Genomic DNA, 16,872 nt, shown 5'->3' with positions numbered 1-16,872 from the left:
GCATATGTTTTGATTCAAGTGTACTGTGTTTATTAGGTATTCAATGGAAAAGGAGACTTATCAGAATTTTAAGTCATTATTCTATGACTTTGTCCTTATATAAACTACTTGAATATTAGCATTAAGCATATATAAGGACTTGGCAACTGCTCAGTTTCATTACATATTTTTTCCATTCAGGTATAAGAAAGTTTGTAAATAAACAAAACCTCATTTCTGACTTGTGGTAAAAAGAGTTTATTTACATAACAAAATCATAGGGTGGTGAGTCTTGAAAAACCAAAATAGCTTTTTCTCATCCACATTTGCATTCATCTAGACTCTAGATTCTAGAACAGTTACGAGCCACCCTTGGATGGCGTGCTAACTCCCTAATTGTAATCTGTGATGTGGCCAGTTAACTGATACCGTGAACTGCCTCTAAGAGTGCCAACATCTTTTCTCACTGATCTTTCCACCCAGCCTTCTCTTTTCTCACTGATCCCCACACCCCAGGGAAACATGGAAGCCCCAGAGACTGTGGTGCTGGGTAAGGTCTTTATTGTGGGCCCCAGGCATGTAAGCCCCAGAAGGGCTGTAACCCTATGAGGATTGAAGAATGTCAGAGGAAGTCTGGTCTCATTTTAAAAATCATGCTACATCACACCTGTCACCTTATTGTTAATAGGGGAATACCTTTAACCTGCACTCTCCACCACTCCTTGCAGTAGACCCCTCCCTGTCACTCATTTATTTTGATACTTTTGTCTGGTTCAGCTTTGAATGTGCAAACATTGCTTTAGAGACACTGGCCAGTTTATAGAAGGCTCAAGTTTCTATTACTTAGAAAAAGATTTCTTGGCACTCTGTCCTTCTGGAAAAGCTCTTGCTAAGGATTTGATAGTTGTGGAGATGGGACCTTTGGTGCTATTTTACTCACCATGATTGACTCGGTTGGTTGCTATCAGAAAGGCAGGGCTGAGATGCAAAGTTGAACTTGAATTTAGGGAAGAAGCTCTTGGCTTTTCTTTAACTAAGAGCAAGTGAAACCTTGCCTCACATAATTAGGTTGAGATTTACGGAGAAAAAATAAAAGAGAAATGGAATGACTTTTTGAAATATGGTATGTTTGTAATTTATAGTAGTGTTTTTAGATTTGTCTAATAGGAAGAAAGATAGGCAGCTTATGTTCTCTACTAAATGGTGTATTTTTAAAACCTATTTGTGTTTCTTCTTTTTTAAAAAACAAATCTTTTTTTTCTTTAATCTTTCCAAGCAGTTACACTGCTATAGTTTTTCCATCAGTTATTTCAGCAAATTAGTTTTTTACATTGATTTACACAATTGTTATGTAATAAAATGAGTTTAGTGTCCAATCAGCAATTTTTAATCTTTTTAAAAAGCTTTTATTATAAGTATCAAGGGTCCTCTTGGTGTTGTTTTCCCCTCAGAAGTTTGGAACATTGTTTAGCATACATCTGAAGGAATATGGCATTGTTTCGTGTATGTAGTCACTGACATGCCACCTCACTGCAACTTAGAATGTATTTAAAATTGTAGTGAGGAGCTTCCCTGGTAGTCCAGTGGTTATTAAGACTTCCAATGGAGAGGGTGCAGGTTTGATCCCTGGTTGGGAAGCCACATGCCTTGCAGCTGAAAAACCAAATGGTCCACATCAAAAAAAAAAAAAAAATCTTTAGAAACAATAAAATAAAAATAAAATTATCATGAAAGTTAAAGTGTTTTGTTGACTATCTAAAATCATTTTGTACAGTGCCAATGATATATGCACCACACTTTGAGAAATACAACTACCATGTATTTAGTGACACCTCTGTTTCCATAGGGTGTCAAATTGCAATTATAACACTACAGCTGAGCTGGTCCAAAATGATTTTAAGAGAGTAAAGAGACTTCGTTGTGGTTGAACTTTGCCATGTTATCACAACACCTTTCTTTCTCACTCATTTAGTAAGGAAAAATACTTCATTGGAAGTTTGAAAATTATGTGGAGAAAATTGTCAGCCAGCCTTAGTTCTTTCTCCAGTTGGAAGCTCCACTATACACTTAGTATTGTGTCTTGGGAATTTTCCCCGAGAGTTCCACAGTGTAGGACTCTATATAGTTTTGTTCAACTGTCGTACGTTCTCTAACACTTGATCTTTGTACCATTCTTACTGGAAAAGACTTTTCAGTTTCAAAACTACACTTAAAAACTCTACTCTTTCTCGGAAGATTTGGTGAAGTAACTGTACTTGAATTGTAGGGGCTGAAAGAGAAGAGATCTGCGTTCAGCTCTCCAGTATGCCAGAGACAAGTTAGTGAGGTTCCAGGCAAATGGTGCTCAGTTTGCTGACATCAACCATATTGTAATCATTTTAATTAGAGCTGCAGTACATGAATAGTACTAGCCAGGCTAGTAGAACCATATATGTGGTAAACTGCCAAAAACAGAGTAGAAATGAGCGGTACAGGCATTTCCTAAATTAACAAGTGTTTATAGGGCCTGCTGTTCATTTTTTGCAAACATTTTTGACTGTAACCTAAGGTGAAAAACTATAGAGTTTACATTATAATTCTGCGTGTGTGTGTACTGCTGCTGCTGCTGCTGCTAAGTCGATTCAGTGGAGTCTGACTCTCTGCAACCCCATAGACGGCAGCCCACCAGGCTCCCCCGTACCTGGGATTCTCAAGGCAAGAACACCGGAGTGGGTTGCCATTTCCTTCTCCAATGCATGAAAGTGAAAAGTGAAAGTGAAATCGCTCAGTCGTGTCCGACTCTTAGCAACCCCATGGACTGTACAGGGCCCTCCATCCATGGGATTTTCCAGGCAAGAGTATTGGAGTGGGGTGCCATTGCCTTCTCTGTGTGTGTGTACAGGTGTGTGTAAAATCTGGAATAAAACTTTGGTGAAACAATACAATATGCTGTACACTCTAGCATTTTTTAAATTATATTTCATATTTCAAAAGATGTTAGGGTGACTCCCAAATTAATTTTATGAATCACTTGACTTAAACATCTTTGAAAACCACTATTTCTAAGATAACCAAGTCATTAAGAACTATGGGGGGTGGGGGCGGGAAGGAAAAGCAAAAGTAAAATCTGAATACCTGACTTATAGGGTTATTAAGAGGATAAAGAATATACAATTAGATGGTATCCTAAGTGAGAAGATAAATTTTAACCTTTGGTTTTAATGACTTGACTGACAGTGAAATGAAAGGGACTGAAAAACGTGAATACTATTTGGGTAAACAAAGGAATCTCTGCTGGTATAAACATAGCGGTTTTAATGTTAGAAGGACATTATGGTTATTAAGATTGTGTCATTTAATATTGTTTATTATAAAAAGAATCACTCAGTACTAAAAGGGATTTGGAGTTCATCTGATTCAAGCAAACCCAGGTGTTATTCACATTTCCAGATGAGTAGATGAAGCCAAGAGAGGGTAAAGGACTGTGGCCAATTGGGGTGAGCAGTTGGAGTGGGTGCCGGGCAGAGTGGTCTTCAGGTCTTCTGTGACAGTACATTTTCACACTACTTCTCCAAACAGAACTACTTCCCCCGGTTTTAACCTGTTGTGCAATTTTCTGTTTACAGGAAGATATTCCTCGTCAGCTCGTCTACATCGGCCTTTACCTCTTTCACATTGCTGGAGCTTACCTTTTAAAGTGAGTTGGGATTTTTCTTGGGTGTGCTTATGGACTGGGCAGATAGTATGCTACTCTGTCTTAATTCGTAATTAATCTTTTCATTTTAAATGTGTTCTTCTAACAGCTTGAATCATCTAGGACTTGTGCTTTTGGTGCTACACTATTTTGTCGAGTTTCTTTTCCACATTTCCCGCCTATTTTACTTTAGTGACGAAAAGTATCAGAAAGGGTGAGTCTTTCAACCATTCTGTTTCTTGTGTAATTAAAGTCTGTGCTTATGTTGGAAAGGACCATGCTATTGCCAAGGTCCATGCTATTGTCAATTATGTTGCTTTATAAGCTACTTTAAATAAAATGACACTTTTTAACAATTGAAGTTGGTATTTTGTTCTCTAAAATAGTCTTTCTTAGCTTGAGAGATAGTCTATTGGAACTCATAGTTTTGAAGGTTGATGAGGGTTTACTCAGACATATGAGAACTCAAAGTTCTCATACAACTTTTCCTATCTTGTTTAGTGCACATTGTTCTTTTGGAGAAGGAATAATGAGGAAAAGTGAACTTTCAGAAGAAATTGAAATAGTAGATTATAGAGCCTTAAAGATACAAAAATATTTTCATGGGAAAATTAAACTTGGACAGCATTGAAGTAATATGTATTGTAAAGAGTCTTGGGGGGAGAAAAAGTGAAACGAGGACTCTCATGAGAATTGAATACATGGCCTTTGTTTTTATTCAGCCTTTTCCAAAATTGTTCTATATACCAGGAGTTCTGAGAATCACTAATAGTTGTCATACACATACACAGAAAATCAGCTAAATGAAAAAAAACAAAATATTTCTTTAACTGAACTTCTAGAACCTGAAATATGCTCATATGTTATACAATCTCCAAGAATGTGATATAATATGAAGCATTTCCCTAGCATTTTATTTCAGAATCCTTTTTGCAGAACTTAAGAAATGCTGTTTTAATATGCATTTACTTAACAGGAATCTGTTTTCTACTAGAATCTTATCTTTGCAATTTTGTGAATCTGACTTTGACTTTTTTTTCACAGATTTTCTCTGTGGGCAGTTCTGTTTGTTTTGGGAAGACTTCTGACTTTAATTCTCTCGGTACTCACTGTTGGCTTTGGCCTAGCAAGAGCAGAGAACCAGAAGCTGGATTTCAGTACTGGAAACTTCAATGTGTTAGCTGTTAGGTAGGGTTGATTTAACACTTTTCTCACCTTGCCCTGCAATGTAGTATGTATTATCAATTTAAAATATGAATTGTCTAAAATCTAAAGGTATAATTATGAGAGGTAGGGGAAAATACTCATTTGATTTGATTTCATACCTATTGCAATTTCATGTATAAATTAAAGTGTCAATACTAAAGCATTTAGATACAAATAAACTTACAAAATAGAGACTCACAGACTTAGAAAAGGAACTTATGGTTACCAGGGGGAGGGGATAATTAGGGAGTTGGGGATGGACATGTGCACTCTGCTGTATTTTAAATGGATAACCAACAAGGGCCTACTGTATAGCACAGGGAACTCTGCTCAATGTTCTGTGCCAGCCTGGATTGGGAGAAGGATTTGAGGGAGAATGGATGCCTGTATATGCATGACTGGGTCCCTTTTCTGTTCACCTGAAACTACCACATGTTAATTGGCTATACCCCAATAAAAAATAAAAAGTTTAAAGTTTGGGAAAAAAATTACTACAGCATTTATTTAATTTCTGGGGTTAATTATTGTGCTCAATCACTTTAGTCATGTCCAACTCTTTTGACCCTGTAGACTGTAGCCAGCCAGGCTCCTCTGTCCATGGCATTCTCCAGGCAAGAATACTAGAGTGAGTTGCCATGCCCTCCTCCAAGGGATCTTCCCAACCCAGGGATCGAACCTGAGCCTCTTGCATCTCCTTCATTGGCAGGTGGATTCTTTACCACTAAGCCACCTGGGGTTAATTATTAGTGGGGTAATTATTCATTAATATAATCGTTGTCAATATAGGGGGAATTTAGCACTAAGTTAATACTGTCAAAGCAAGAGATACTACTTTATTCAATGGCATTGCTTGGGTACACATTAATTTTCTGTTTATTTCTTTGTATTCTCAGAATTGCTGTTCTGGCATCCATTTGCATTACCCAAGCATTCATGATGTGGAAGTTCATTAATTTTCAGCTTCGAAGGTGGAGAGAACATTCTGCTTTTCAGGCACCAGCTGTGAAGAAGAAGCCACCAGTGACTAAAGGCAGGTCTTCTAGAAAAGGAACAGGTTTGTACTCAGTAAACAGTGAAAAACCTGAAGTTGAAAACACTTTTTTTTTTTTTCATGTTTTGGGGTCTTATTTATAATCTTACTAAGATTTAAAATCTTAAAAAGAAGAGTTAATTCTGCTGCTAAGTCACTTCAGTCATGTCCGACTCTGTGCGACCCCATAGACGGCAGCCCACCATGCTCCCCCGTCCCTGGGATTCTCCAGGCAAGAACATGGAGTGGGTTGTCATTTCCTTCTCCAATGCATGAAAGTGAAAAGTGAAAGTGAAGTCGCTCAGTCATGTCCGACTCCCAGCGACCCCATGGACTGCAGCCCACCAGGCTCCTCCATCCATGGGATTTTCCAGGCAAGAGTACTGGAGTGGGGTGCCATTGCCTTCTCTGAGAGTTAATTCTACTTACTAGCAAAATTAGAAAGAAAATCATTTGCCCCATCTTACAGTTTGGTGGTTCCCTCAAATCAGTTATTCCCCTCAAAAGCCATCCACTAAAGTTCTCTCTCGCAAGTTCTGCAGACTTGGTGACTTTGAGCCCCTCTAGACCAGTGTGTACATGGGCAGTTTTAATGAGTGAGTATCCTGAAGAGTGATAGTACTTGCGGACATCTTACTCATATTTAAAAAACAAGACCTTTCAGCTCCTTTCATCTGCCCTTTAGTCCCAAGAGGAACAGCTCTTTTATAATTCCTGATTGTTTGGCCCTTAATCTTTGACTTTGCATCTCACCTCTTTTCTCCTTCTGGCTTTTGATTGAAAATGCATTGACAGTGGAATAATTTTTCAACTTGTAGTATTATAGTTGGAACTATAAGACAAGACATGGTTTTAAAATCTTTGTCATACACAGTGGTGGTTTGCTCCTTTTGTGTCTTTATATCTGATAGTTTATGTCCTCCAGTCTTGTCCTTATTCAGGTTTGTATCAGCAACTCTTAACCCTTTGTATGTCATATGAATTTTAGTGCATCTTGGTCAGTTTCCACACACACACAAATATCTTCACTGGGGTATTGGGTTGATATTACATTGACTCCATAGATCACCTGAGGGAGAATTGAGTATTTCAACCCATGAGCATGTGTGTGTGAACATCCAGTCTTTCCCCTTTAAGTATGGTATTACCTGTCCATGTGTGTGTGCGCGCACACACTTCAGTCATATCCGACTCTTTGTGACCCTACAGACCGTAGCCCACCAGACTCCTTTGTCCATGGGAATCTCCAAGCAAGAATACTAGAGTGGGTTGCCATGCCCTCCTCTGGGGGATCTTCGCAACCCAGGGATCGAACCCATGCCTCTTACGTCACCTGCATTGGCAGATGGATTCTTTGCCACTAGTACTAACTGGGAAGTCCCGAACATGCTGTATAGCTCCCACTTATATAGAGTATCTCTGATTTCTCTCAGTAATGTTTTTTAATAACTGCTTTATTGGAATATAATTCATACACGAGAAGTTGACCTTTTAAAGTGTACATTTCAGTAGTATATTCACAAAATTGTGCATACCACTGCCTAATTCCAAAAGATTTGTATCACCCAGAAAAAACCTCATGCCCACTAGCAGTCATTTTCCATTCCCTCCTTTCCTCTGCCCCTAGCAACCTCTTACCTGTTCTCTGTCTATAGATTAGCCTTTTCTGGACATTTTTTTTTTTTCCACATAGCATGTGTTTATTTTTTTTTCTTTTTAATAACTTTATTGAGATTAAATTCACATACCATATAATTCACTGATTTAAAGTATACAGTTCAGTGGCTTTTAGTAAATTCACAGAATTGTGCATGTATCACCACTATAAATTTTAGAACGTTATTGGTGGTGGTGGTGGTCTAGTTACTAAGTCATGTCCAACTCTTGTGACCACATGGAAAGTAGCCCACCGGGCTCCTCTGTCCATGGGATTTCTCAGGCAAGAATACTGGAGTGGGTTGCCGTTTTCTTCTCCAGGGGATCTTCCTGACCTAGGGACTGAACCATGGTCTCCTGCATTGCAAGCAGATTCTTCACCGACCCAAAAAACTTTGAACTTTTAGTTTCCACTTCTCAGTACTCTTAAGTCTTCCAGCTCTCAGATCAGATCAGATCAGTCGCTCAGTCGTGTCCAACTCTTTGCAACCCCATGAATCGCAGCACGCCAGGCCTCCCTGTCCATCACCAACTCCCAGAGTTCACTCAAACTCACGTCCATCGAGTCAGTGATGCCATCCAGCCATCTCATCCTCTGTCGTCCCCTTCTCTTGCCCCCAATCCCTCCCAGCTCAGAGTCTTTTCCAATGAGTCAACTCTTCGCAGGAGGTGGCCAAAGTACTGGAGTTTCAGCTTTAGCATCATTCCTTCCAAAGAAATCCCAGGGCTGATCTCTTTCAGAATGGACTGATTGGATCTCCTTGCAGTCCAAGGGACTCTCAAGGGTCTTCTCCAACACCACAGTTCAAAAGCATCAATTCTTCGGCGCTCAGCCTTCTTCAAAGTCCAACTCTCACATCCATACATGACCACAGGAAAAACCATAGCCTTGTCTAGACGAACCTTTGTTGTCAAAGTAATGTCTCTGCTTTTGAATATGCTATCTAGGTTGGTTATAACTTTCCTTCCAAGGAGTAAGCGTCTTTTAATTTCATGGCTGAAGTCACCATCTGTAGTGATTTTGGAGCCCAGAAAAATAAAGTCTGACACTGTTTCCACTGTTTCCCCATCTATTTCCCATGAAGTGATGGGACCGGATGCCATGATCTTCGTTTTCTGAATGTTGAGCTTTAAGCCAACTTTTTCACTCTCCACTTTCACCTTCATCAAGAGGCTTTTTAGTTCCTCTTCACTTTCTGCCATAAGGGTGGTGTCATCTGCATATCTGAGGTTATTGATACTTCTCCCGGCAATCTTGATTCCAGCTTGTGTTTCTTCCAGTCCAGCGTTTCTCATGATGTACTCTGCATAGAAGTTAAATAAACAGGGTGACAATATACAGCCTTGACAAACTCCTTTTCCTATTTGGAACCAGTCTGTTGTTCCATGTCCAGTTCTAACTGTTGCTTCCTGACCTGCATACAAATTTCTCAAGAGGCAGATCGGGTGGTCTGGTATTCCCATCTCTTTCTAGACAACCACTGATTTTCTATTTTCTGTCTCTACAAAGTTGCCTATTATGTATACTTTATAAAATTGGAATTATGGAACATGTGATCCTTTGTGACTGACTTCTTTCATTTAGCAAATGTTTTCAAGATTCATTCATGTTGTAGCATGTCCCAGTACTTCATTCTTTTTTATGGCTGAATAATATTCCATTGTATGGATATACCAGTTTTACTTATGAGTTGATGAGCACTTTTAAACTATTATGTATGATACTGCTATGCACACTCATGTACAAGCTTTTGTAGCACGTGTTTAAAATTTATATATATCATACATGCGTGTGTCAATACTTCATTCCTTTCCATGGCCAAATAATAAACGAGTGTATGAAGATACACTGTTATGTTTATCTGTAAATTGATGAATATTTGGATTGTTTCCATGTTGGGGCTACTATGACTGATGCTGTTAATATTCATGGACATATTTTTGTTTGAACACCCAGTTTTTGCTGTTTGGGATACATACCTAGGAGTGGAATTGCTGGGTCATATCATAACTGTATATTTAACGATTGGGAGAACTGCTAAACTGTTTTCTGAAGTACAACGTTGTATTAATACATTCATCATTTCACATGTTGATATCCAGTTGTCTCTGCACCATTTGTGAAAAAACTAGTTTTCATTTAATTGTCTTGATACTCTTGTTAAAAATCAGTTAATCATAAAAGTAGTAATTTATTTCTGGCTCTGTTCTGTTCTCTTCATCTGGATGCCTGTTATGCCCTTGTCTTGATTACCGTAGCTTTGTAGTAAGTTTTGAAATCATGAAATGTGAGTCTGCCAGTTTTGTTTTTTTCATGTTTTGGGTATTCTGGGTGCCTTGGATTTTCATACAAATTTTAGGATCAGTTTATTGTTTTCCTGCAAAAAAGTCAGCTGGGCTTCATTTGGAGTATCTTGGGTCTGTAGATTGCCTTGGGGAGTGTGAACATAGATGTCTTTATGTCTTTTGGGGTCTTTAATTTTTTCAATTAAATTTTGTAGGTATCAGTGTATAAGTTTTGCACTTCTTCATTAAATTTATTCCTAAGTATTTTATTCTTTTTGATGCTGTTGTGAATAGAATTATCTTCTTAATTCCATTTTTGGATTTTTCATTGGCAGTGTACAGAAATGCAGTGGAATTTTTGCATATTGATCTTGTATCCTACAACATTGCTGTACTTATTGGGGTTTTTTTTATTTTATTTCATTATTTAGTTGCATTTTTGTGGATTTCTTTGCATTTTCAATATACAAGCTCATGTCACCTGCAAAGAGATAGTTTTACTTTTCCCTCTTCAGTCTGGATGCCTTTTATTCCATTTTCTTGCCAAATTACCCTGGCTAGAACCTCCAGAACAATTTTGAATAAGCGAAAACAGACATCCTCACCTTATTCCTGATCTTAGTAGGAAAACATCCAGTCTTTCAACTTTAAATATAATGTTACCTGTGAGTTTTGCCTAAATGGTCTTCAACGTATAGAGAAAGTTCCGTTTTTCCTTAGTTTGTAATTTTTATCGTAAAAGGATGTTTGGTTTTATCACTTGCTTTTTCTTCAACTGTTGAGATCGTCAAATGGTTTGTATCCTTTATTATCATGCATGTGTGCTCAGTCACTTCAAGTGTGTCTGACTTCCTGTGACTCCATGGACTGTAGCCCACCAGGTTCCTCTGTCCATGGGATTATCTTGGCAAGAATGTTGGAGTCGGTTGCCATTTCCTCTTCTAGATTATTATCATGGATTATTTTTTTAATGTTAAGCAAACAGAGCAATCCTGGGATAAAGCTCACTGACTGTTAATGTACATACATAATCCTTTGAATGTCACTTGATTTGACTTGCTAGTATTTTGTTGAGTATTTTTATATCTATATTCATAAAAAATATAGATATATATTTTTGGTAATGTATTTCCTGGCATAAACCCAAGTTGATGATAATATCTCTTTTGCTGGATGGTTTTTTCAATATTTTGTTAGGATTTTTGCAGCTGCGTTCATGTAAAAGATTAGGCTAAAATTAGCCCTTTTGTCAGGTTTTGATATGAGTTTTGCTGACTTTATAAAAGATATTGGGCAGGTTTGTCCTTCATGTAATGCCAGCATTTCTTATTTAAATGTTTGGAAGGATTCACCAGTGAAGCTATCCAAACTAGACTTTTCTTTATAGGAAGGTACAGATTTACATTCTTTAATAGATAATAGGATTATTCAAATTTTTTATTTCTTATCATTTCTCTTTTGGTAAATTGTATTTTTCAAGGATTTATCCATTTCATCTAAATTTGTGAAATGTATTGATGTAAAATTATTCATAGTATCTACTTATTAATGCCTGTGAAACAGCAGTGATTCCCATTTTCCACTTCCTGTGTAAGTAGTCTATGCCTTTCTCTTTTTCACTTCCATCAGCCAAGAACCAACACTTGTCTTCTTTTGCTCATTGTCTCAGTTCTGTCATTGATTTCTGTTCTTATTTCCCTTTCTTTGGGTTTAATTTGCTGTTTTGTTATTTGTGGCTTTGTTAAAAGGAATCATTTATTTTTACCCCTTCTCATGAATTACTTGCAATTTAGGGCAGACTTCCCTTTCAGCAATGCTTTACCCTTATTTCACAGGTTTTGATACATCTTTTTCATTATCATTCAGTTTCAAATATTTTATGATTCCAATTGTGATTTCTTCTTTGACTCGTGGATTATTTTTAAGTACGTTGTGTAGTTTACAAATATTTGGGCGTTTTCTAGTTTTTACTAGTGATTTCTAACTTAATTCCTCTGTGGTTAAAAAAACATACTCTGAATGATTTCAATTCTTTGAAGGTCCAATTTGTTGGGACCTTCATTATGTCTCGTCAAGTGTTCAGTTTTGATGAATGTTCCCTTTGGATTTCTCAAGGATGTGTACGGTGTGTTTGTTGAGTATGTTGTTCTATAGGCAGGCATCAGGTCCATTTGTGTGGTCCAGTCTTCTGTGTCTTTACTGACTTGGTGGAAGGAGTTCTGCTTGTTCAGTCAGTTATTACAAAAGGTATTGACCCACTTCTCTTTGTAGTTTGTACGTTTTTGCTTTACATATTGTGAGGGTATATTACAGGTGCATCAAAGTTTAGGGTTGTTATAAATCCCTGTGGAACGTGTCCTCTGTTATTGTCACATGGCCATCTTCATCTCTAGTTAGTCTGAATTCACTCTAGCTCACCAACTTTCTTGTAATAAAATGTTATATTATATCATGGTGTACCTTTTCTACCTGAAACCTTTTCTTGTCCCTAAATATAAATTGTGTCTCTTGTAAGCAGTGTGTAATTTGATTTTAGTTTTTTCACCCAGTCTGACAAAATTGTTCTCTTTTTTGACGGTTAAACTGTGATGTGCCTAAGTTTGATTTTCTTTGTGTATATCCTGCTCTGCATTGTACCTAGCTTCTTGAATCTTGACTTGGTTTCTTTCACTGTTTGGGGGAAATTCTTCACCATTATTTCTTCAGATATTGCTTCTGCCCCATTCTATTTCTCCTGTCCTTTGGGAATTCCAGTACATGTGTTTAAACCCCTTTACCCTGTCCTTTTATATCTTTTCATGCTTTTCTGTTTTTTCCATCCTTTGTTTTCTGAGTTTCAATATGAGCATTTTTTTCTAGTTCACTAATCTCTTCTGTTGTGTCTAATCTATTAAATTTTTATTAAATTTATATTTTTAGTTGTGGTATTTTCCAGTCCTAGGATTAAATGATCTTTGAGTCCTTGGATGAAACTACTTGTCTCTGCATTTATTTTTATTAGTCATTGTTCTATTAATGTCCCTGTCTGACAGCTCCACATCTGGCTCATCTGAGGATCTATTTCTGATATTTTTTTTCTCTTAGTTGTCAGTCATTTGGTCTTGTTTTCTGACATACCTGGTAATTTTTAATTGAATACTGAATGTTTTGTGTAAAAGAATGTAGATACTACGGCTGCATCAATAGAAACTCTGGATTAAATATGAGTGAATCATTCTATGTCACTGAAGCCGATCTGTTTCCAATCTGCCCTCATTCCTAGGACACCAACTATTTCTAAGGACTTTTTCTCTGACAGGTACTGAATACTTATTTTTATCTCCCTGTCACTGTGAGACATCCCAGTTCTCTTGTAGCTTTTTGTCCACAGAGGTACTCTCTGCTGGGTTTCTGAGCCTTGGTTGTTGTGTGTGCACATTTGTGTATATGTGTGTGCTATGTGCTTATTTAGTAGCTGGCAGATCCCTTGGGGGAGAAATATACTTAGCTGACTTGTTTTTTTTCCCCAGTGCCTTCAAATAGCCATTTTTATGTTCTCCTTTTATGGGTATTTTAAGAGGGAGGATTGGTCTGACATCAGTTATTTCCACCCTAGCTTGAAGAAAGCCATTATAACACTCTTAAACGTAAGAGTTATCCAAAATGCCACTTTTTAAATATGTTGTAAAGAAACATATCCCCAAGAACCTCCCTTGTCTGCTGTCCAGTGTAAAAAATATTCCTGTTTTTCTATGAAAGTGTTGGCTTTGCAGACTTTTTTTTTGAACTATTTTTTTAGATATAATTGACATATTATAATTCCTTTTAATTTCCTGCTTTCAGTTCATTGTGTTTAACTTGTTAGCAGGTTTTATGATTGGTTAAATACTCGAATGGATTAAGCACTAGTAAGTTTCACCTAAGGGCATAAGAGCATATATTGGGTTTTAAATTTTCTTTTCTGAAGGTACCTTTATGTATAAAAGATATTGTCATTTACACTTATTTATAAAAGAAAGTAATCCTGATTATTTTTCTCTTTTCAGAAAATGGTGTCAATGGAACAGTAACTTCAAATGGAGCAGACTCTCCCCGTAATAGAAAAGAGAAATCTTCATAATGAATTATAATCTAATTGATTAATGTCCCCAAAGAAATCTGCTTTTTACTATATCTTTCAGCACTAGAGATTGTTTTCTGTTCCTGAAAATACATTTTCTGCTCTTTGATTCTTGCTACTATTGTATTATTTCATGCATTTTTTAAAAGGGCATTTGAGGGGAGGATGATTCCTATGAGTGAAAAAAATGTTTTAGCTTAGTCTAAGCTACCTGCCTTCAAAATAGTGTAGGGACCACCATCATATTATATTTTATTTTATTTTGTTTTTTATCTTTAAGCATTTTTCTAATGATTTGAAGAGATAACTATTTACAAAAATTATACATATCAGTGATAACAATTTCTTGCTCTCACCAATTTTTTATATTAAGCAAGATGGCCTGTTCCAGCAGGGTCATATTTTTTAAGTTATCTTTCAGGGCAAAATGGAAATAATATAAAGTTGGATGTCAAATTTTAATATGTTTTCAGTGTTCTCTAATTTTTAGGAATTTTTGTAGCCTTTACACTTGGGAAAAAAGATTTGTAAATTCACCAAAATACTTGTGTGCTTTATTTTATAGTGATTGGTAATGTTACATCCCCATTTTTTTTAAGGAAAAAACATACTCTTGGTTACGATGTGTGGAGATATATTGCCATGTATATTGAATCAAAATATCTTAACATAAAAGTACTTGTGAAGTAATATCTTTCTTGTGCATTTTCAACACTTGTAAACTGGAAATCAGAAAATTAAATGTTTCCTATAGAGAAGAAAATTTGACCATAGCCCTTTTTGATATGTTTATTAAATAATGATTCTTAATGGGGCTTGTCATAAGTTTGATATGCACAGGATCTTAGAAAAATACTGTTTAACCTGAAAACCCTTTTAAAAAATAATGCCTACTTGATTTATATACATGAAAAGGATGTCAATATTTGGAAAATATTTAATGCACTAACCTCAAATTGAAAATTCAGGTGGATAAATAGTCTTATAAAAGACAGTGCTTTATGTTATAACTGTAGCTTTGGTTCCATCCTTATTTGAGAAACCATTTATCTGTATAAAACATATTTTTGGATAAATATATATATATATATATTTGTATCTCTACAGAAAGGCTCTAAAAAACATTTGAGTAAAATATTTGGTTCCCTTTTCTATAATTATCCTTTCAAATCTTTATAGCTGTCCTTGGGTTTTTGTCATCTTTACAATGTTCACATCTGGCTCCCCACTTCTCACTTCTGTCACCAGCTAATGTTTGCGCCATTTTTAGTATAAAAGTTGCAGACCTGGTCGCTCTGCAGTTTAATGAGTTGCCATGCTGCTAGAAAGTGCTTTCTGTTTCCAGCTGTTTACCTACTTCCTGGAAAAAGTAGTAGCTCTCTGTAGCATCATGGAGTTTCCGTGGAACCAAATCTCTGCCATTGAAAACCGGCCTTATATTGAACTATACGTTAAGAAATCAATCAGAATAAAAATTTTTACTTTCACAAGCTGCATCTTGAACGTTTTCTTTGTTAGCAAATTTTACACTGTTTTTAGTGTCTGATCTCACTAAAAGGTACACATTTATTTTTATAAGTGAATTTTTTTTAACGTGTGTTTTTGGCTGCACTGGGTCTTTGCTGCTGTGTGTAGACTTAGTGTAGTTGCAACAAAAGGGGACTGCTCTCTGGCAGGCTCTCAGGCCGTGCTTCTCCTGTTGGGAGCACGGGCTCTAGGGCACCAGCTTCAGTAATCGCAGCTCACCAACGTAGCTGCCTGAGGCATGTGGTATCTTCCCTGTCTCCTGCATTATTGCAGGTGGATTCTTAACCACTGGACCACCAGGGAAGTCCTGTACACGTTTAAAGAGTATACTTTTGATAAACATTTAGAATAGCCTTTCCTCCAAATTAACACGTGTTCTACCAAGAAGCATGATTAGTTTCATGTATTATTTATGAGAGCATGTCTAAGAAAAAAAATAACCAAATTCAGGGACTGTTGGGCTAAACAAACTTAAAGGTGTGTCTTTTTTTACTGCCAGACTGGCCGTCCTTTACATGCATACGTGCTTCCTGACACACCTAGAGTGACAGCAGTGGGGACCCAACATGCAGTGGCTCCACACTCAGTCGAGCAAACTTCTATGAAATTACACCACTTGCTACAGGTGCTGCAAAGTCATACAGCATATGCTGAGGGTTTTGATGGGAAGCCATTGGCGTTACAAAACACATATATGCACCAGTGTACTTGTACAGGCTAAGCCCTAGATCCCCTCCAAGCAAAGTTTCCCACAGAGGCTGCGTGTCACCCAGCCTCTGTCACACTCTGAAGCCTGGGGGAAGCATCACGGAGTGAACTTGAACTAGTTGTTTTGCCACTTTGGGGGTGTCTCTCCCTCTGTAAGATGCCTTCTTGCCTGCATTTTAGGATATGGCTGTGAGTGGCCCAGGTGGACTCTTCTGGAAAAAATGGATTAACATTCTTCCAAAATTAGTTGTGCATAGTCTTGAAGTTCAGAACTAATCCTGGAGCAATGCTTGTGTAAGTGAGGAAATGGGAGAGAAACCTGTCACATACATGTTGGCAATAGCTAATGACACCCGTTATGTCCAAGGTGTTGCCAGATGTTTTCACAGAAAACTAGTTCTGTGGCCTGTCTACAATCAATAAAAATCGGTTAATATTGATCACCTGTTTGCATTTTGTAAAGAGTAGCCTTCAAAGAAACTCTGGAGGAAATTCTAGGTTAGTGCTTGAACAGATGTTTTGCCCCTGAAGAGATGTTAGGTGTGATACTTGATTCAGTTAACAAAGCATCATCTACTGTAAAACTTCAACAGAAAAGATAATGCAGAGTAGAAATTAGCTAGTGTTGAAAGAATTAAAGACTTAGTTAAAGAATTAACTAAGGGCCTGAAGAGAGTAAAGGGAGTTGGACTGAGTACGTGTTTTAGA

At 37.1% G+C, this 16,872-nt stretch overlaps 1 protein-coding gene across 2 annotated transcripts in view; it reads left to right on the top strand.

The window, feature by feature from the left end:
- The window catches only part of TRAM1 (translocation associated membrane protein 1), a 34,377-nt gene extending 18,958 nt beyond the window's left edge, over positions 1-15,419 (top strand). For both annotated transcript variants that reach the window (XM_027561156.1, XM_027561155.1), the window contains exons 7-11: positions 3,585-3,655; positions 3,762-3,866; positions 4,697-4,840; positions 5,752-5,912; positions 13,856-15,419. In XM_027561156.1, coding sequence (XP_027416957.1) covers positions 3,585-3,655; positions 3,762-3,866; positions 4,697-4,840; positions 5,752-5,912; positions 13,856-13,929 — 555 coding nt within the window. In that variant the 3' untranslated portion in view covers positions 13,930-15,419. The remainder of the gene's footprint in view (positions 1-3,584; positions 3,656-3,761; positions 3,867-4,696; positions 4,841-5,751; positions 5,913-13,855) is intronic.
- The last annotated feature ends 1,453 nt before the right edge of the window (positions 15,420-16,872 follow it).

The sequence above is a fragment of the Bos indicus x Bos taurus genome, chromosome 14 (assembly GCF_003369695.1).
Source record: "Bos indicus x Bos taurus breed Angus x Brahman F1 hybrid chromosome 14, Bos_hybrid_MaternalHap_v2.0, whole genome shotgun sequence".
Taxonomy (NCBI): Eukaryota; Metazoa; Chordata; class Mammalia; order Artiodactyla; family Bovidae; genus Bos; species Bos indicus x Bos taurus.
Note: the sequence above shows the minus strand (reverse complement) of the source record. Positions and strands in the feature narration are given on the sequence as shown.